Below are 5,196 nucleotides of genomic sequence, written 5' to 3'. Positions count from 1 at the left end.
TGTATGCGGGCCTGGGCGCAGGCGTGATCGTCATCATACTGTTGTGCGTTTCGTACCTGGTCTTCAGAATGTACACACTGACACGGACTACCGTGACGAGAAAAAACTCTCTGACCCCATATACGACACGGAGGATAGTGCCGGTTTCCGACCCGTATACGACACGGAGAATAGTATCGTATGCCGAATCGAACGTATGATGATGATGATGATGATGATGATAACAGCGTGTATGGATGGACTTTATGGTTTTTTTAGTGTTTGCACCATAAAAATAACGGAGATGATTTTGTGCACTATTTGTTTCTGTAACTGTGCTTTGTTTACCAGAATAAACTTGCCTTGTACCAATAAGAATGGGTTTACGACTGTGATTTGTCACCGATCAGCCTCGCACACAGACACCGCTGGCTATATAAAGCGGCGTGTTTTACAAACACTTACTTAATTGTAACAATAACTGTTTCGATCCTCGACTTGTTTTTTTTGTTTCGCTGGTTTCTGCACCATGGCATCTGTTTCTAATTTCACCAGTAGGTTCGAGCGGAGCATCTCCGTCGATGCCATCTTCAGGATGTCCCACATATCGCATCAAACCCGAGTGCACTTGAAGAAGGTGTACGCGAATCTGACGCTTTGTACGCTTGTGGCAGCCGCGGGTTCCTGCGTCTGCATCGTCGCAAGCCTTTTGCCTGTCTTCGGCGGGCTGGCTCTGCTGTCTATTCTCGGATTACTGGTCTCGGTTATTTGGCTCGCCGTAACCACCCACAGCCCCGAGAACGAGAAGACGAGATTCTCTGTTCTCCTAGCATTTGCGTTCTTCTCGGGCTTCGCGCTCGGACCCGTGATAAACTCTGTGGATCCGAGTATTGTTGCCCTGGCCGTGGCGGCAACCGCTGTGCTCTTCGTTTGCTTTACTCTTAGCGCACTATACGTCGAACGCAGGATCTACATGCTATTAGGAGGCGTGGGCCCCACTCTTGTCATATTGCTTGTGCTGACTATGATCGACCTGGGCTCTGATACGGACACGTACCTAGGGGTGCTGATGTATTGCGCGTTTGTTATGATCGACACTCAACTCATCATCGGGAGAGCGGAGAGCGGCGACGAAGACTACATCTGGCACTGCGTGGGAATGTTTCTCGATATAGTCGAGATGTTTCGGAAGATCACGGCCATTTTCGCCTCCAAGGACAAGAACAGGACCGACGTAGAGAAATGTATACGTGGTCATGACGAACTGTAGCGTTTGTCACGGATGTTGTTGGTTGGTTGGTATATGTATGTAGACACAAAAATAAAAAACGCAACAATGTACATTTGAAAAAAATGACTGTTTATTGCTTGTTTGAGCACACAATGTACAGGTTTAACACATTGAACATGTTTATCCTAAACTACACCGAGGATTACCAACACACTAAACAAACCCGCTATTGTCATTATGAACGTGCGGCCTTGAGAAGGTCCAGGGGGGGGGAGTGCGCGGTCGAGTGCTCCTCAAATGTGATCACATTGTTTTGCATGACAACAGCGTTCTCTCCTGCTGAAATCACACACCGATACAAGCCTGCATCAGCTAGGCTGATGTTCCGTATAATCAGGGAGCCGGTCCCGTTTGTCATCGAAGGACTGAGAAGCGACACTCGGCCCCTAAACTTGGCATTTTGTACGCTGTTGTACACTACACCCTTGCTGCTGTAGAATACCTTCTCGCGGGCACGTGTTTCCCATGAAAGATAACTGACTGGACTTGATGATGTACTCTGACATCGAAGAATCGCATCTTGTCCATCTGTCGCATGCAGGTATATGGTATCTGAAAACGATACGCAAAAAATACAATATTTTAGACTGTCGACACTCGTCGTACCCCTTACCCCTATTGCGTGAGAAGGATTTTGTTTATTTCAGTCACTGCATACCAGTGTATATGATGTCATCCCAGCATAATACATGGCAGGCCCACATCAACAATAATGACAAAGAGCATGATCCTGTCATATTACACGATGATAAGCCAAGAGTGTGCAAGAAAATCTAGCTATCACAACTGAGATGATAGAGGCACTTGTAGACCGGGCTAACCCAAACCGGGTGTTTCTCCGACCGATGTATGTCTAATTTTTTTCTCCGACCGACGTATGTCTGATTTTTCTCCGACCGATGTATGTCTAATTTTTTTCTCCGACCGACGTATATACATTTTTTTCTCCGACCGGAGTATGTCTGATTTTTCTCCGACCGGAGTATGTCTGATTTTTCTCCGACCGATGTATGTACATTTTTTCTCCGACCGGAGTATGTCTAATTTTTCTCCGACCGATGTATGTCTGATTTTTCTCCGACCGGTGTATGTCTGATTTTCCTCCGACCGGTGTATGTCTAATTTTTTCTCCGACCAAGATGGAATGGTATAAAATGAGCACAGAGAAAGGGGTTCCTCAGTGCATGGGTTTAACTTACTCTCTACAATATAACCCTGTTTATTCGAGCTGATACTCTTATCGCTTTACACCATGTCCGGTCTACTGTGGGTTCTCGCGGTCTCTATGCTGTTCCTAGCGGGCACACAGTCCGCTTCGCTCGCGGACGGTCCGTTGGGTATGAACTACTTCAAACTGGCTAAGTGGTTGATGGAGAAAAACGGCGCAACCCAACATAAGCCTCAGCAAGGACCCCAGCAAGACCTGCCGCAAGAAGACCAATCTCAAGAACTCAAAGAACCCGCTACTACAACCGCACCGCCCAGATTGACCATGCTGTACAGACACGTGGGGTCAGAGACCGTAATGGTGTATCGTGATGCGTATGTGGAGCTGAAGTGTCCCGTGAAAGGATCTCCTGTCACTTGGACCGTGATATCTGGACAATATGACGGGATTCACGCTGAACAGATGCTGGTGTTTACTCGCATGACAGGCGCCGCGGACCAAGAATACCAATGTCAGGCCTCTTCTCAAGTGGCCTCGCTGCACGTTCACATTCTAGACGATATCCCTTACCATAGGACCGACGCGGTGTCATCTCTTTGTGAGCACGGCAGGCTCTGTCCGATCTCGTGCGGGGAACAGGCTAAATGGGACGGCGTGACCGTGATTAAGGAAAACTGGATATCCTTGCAGGACAAGGTTATACGCTATGTCTATTATTATGCTGTGTTATCACGCATGTTCCCAATCTTACGTGTGCTGATTCTCATGTGTCTTTTTCTAATGTTCTTTTGTCTTTTTTTTGCAGACTGAACCTCGCTTTATCGGCAATGGCATCATGTCAGCGGACATGTTCACTACACCTTCCCGCATGGCGTGCAACTATGTGTATTCGATCACAGAAAAAGGCGCTGTTGAATCCGGGCTCCCCCTCAACACTGAATTGCACGGACAGAAGAAAGTGTATAACGTAACCATCAACCCACCACGGCCTCATATCGTAGTACCCTTGACCTACTATTCACAAAATTCCGTTAAAGCCGTTTGTATCGGTAAACCTGCTACTATACGCTGCGACGGTCTGCTGGACTCTAACGGTTACAAGTTTTCTGATATGTATTGGCTGGAGACAACCGGGGACACCACGAAGATTCTAGCACGCGACCCATCTCGGAAACAGGCCGATGTCGAGAGCATGATTTCTACGTCAATACTGGGCACCGGCAAGGCTACAGAGCTCACGTTCAGCCCGGTCAAGCTAGAACACCTGAGAAGTGTGTATGTTTGCAAACTCCAAAACACACAAGGTTCCGCTTTTGCAGCCTTTACGCTCGTACATAAAGCATCGGCCTGTTAGTGTACACACAAAAACACTAGCTTCCAAGGTAGTATGTTATTGTTTTAGCAACTATATGTATGCGACACTTAATCATTACCAAACTATATGCATGTAACACTTAATCATTATAAACACTATGTTGTGATTTTTGAAAAAACAGTATAATCGTATTGATATGTAACCCTTGTCCTTGACGCTCGTTTTTATGGTTGTTTTTTTTGTATTGCCAAACTATATGCATGTAACACTTAATCATTATAAACACTATGTTGTGATTTTTGAAAACAGTATAATCGTATTGATATGTAACTCGTCCTTGGAAATGGCTATAGCATGTTGTCTTTGATGCTTGTTTTTATGACTATTGATTTTCTCATACCAAAAAATACAATGAAGTTTGACTATCAACAAAACTCAAGACTCTCTTTTCTTTGTTCACAACGTGTGTTTATTGGGTTCACATTTTTTCCATCAACAAGCAAACTACATAACATTTACTTCTTTCCGTAAGTCCGTTATAGTGTTATGAGTGTGATTAGCATTGAAAACACGGCACTCGTCAAACAAGACAGTTGCGGGTACAGCGAGGAGCGTGGCGGGTACAGCGAGGAGCGTGATGTGACACTGGTCGGGAAACGTTATACCTCGGTCGGGGTAAGTGATAATACCTCGGTCGGGAAACATTATACCTCGGTCGGGGTAAGTGATAATACCTCGGTCGGGAACATTGTCAGTATGAAAGTCTGGTACGATTTTTTTCTCCAACCGGCGTACTAGCCAACCCAAGCCGCGAGATGTGTTCATGATGTCGACCTACTGATTTATCGCATTTTATTCTAGACAAAGGCAACTAGCCGACACTTTGTTGTTTACGGCGATACCTATTGAATTTATACACCATGCGGTGCGCCGTAGATATCGCGCTCGCGTTGCTTGCGGTATATCCTATACTGGCCGCGCAATGCGCCTCGGACCCCTTTCGTTTAACCGTGACTTCTACCAAGCACCAACTGCAAGAGTACGCCGATGTGATCTGCGAAGGCGCGAAGGACCCCTCGGACGAGTGGTTCGTGATGAGCAACACGTCTACAGGGACTATGCTGGAATGTGGCCAGGATTGGGGTCTGATGATCGGCGAGGTGTGTCGGATAGAACCCTTGGAGACGATGCACAACGGGGTTTACTGGTGTGAATCCGAAGAGGGTCGGGTCGCCAGCGTCCTATTCTCTCTAGCGTACCGCGCAATGCCAGGAGCCGACTTGACTTTGGTCTGCGAAAGTGCCAAACGTTCCGATGTTCTATATCAGTTCTACAAAGGAGACAAGATGATAGCGCAACAGCCTACGGCTCGCATGTTGATAAGCGACTTCTCTGCCCGGCACGAAGGAGTGTACCGCTGTGGCGCACAAGGTCACCAACCGT

General features: G+C 46.8%; 1 protein-coding gene across 1 annotated transcript; it reads left to right on the top strand.

Annotated features, from left to right (window-relative positions):
• Positions 1–508: 508 nt before the first annotated feature.
• LOC116310254 (probable Bax inhibitor 1) lies at positions 509–1,249 on the top strand. The gene has a single exon (XM_031727016.1). The coding sequence runs from the start codon at positions 509–511 to the stop codon at positions 1,247–1,249; it is 741 nt and encodes a 246-aa protein (XP_031582876.1).
• Positions 1,250–5,196: the final 3,947 nt, after the last annotated feature.

This window comes from Oreochromis aureus, linkage group 13 (genome assembly GCF_013358895.1).
Source record: "Oreochromis aureus strain Israel breed Guangdong linkage group 13, ZZ_aureus, whole genome shotgun sequence".
Lineage (NCBI taxonomy): Eukaryota > Metazoa > Chordata > Actinopteri > Cichliformes > Cichlidae > Oreochromis > Oreochromis aureus.
This window is presented reverse-complemented; position numbering and strand designations above follow the sequence as displayed.

Coding starts and splice junctions, on each gene's coding strand:
- LOC116310254 (XM_031727016.1), top strand. CDS start 509: ATGGCATCTGTTTCTAATTTCACCAGTAGGTTCGAGCGGAGCATCTCC.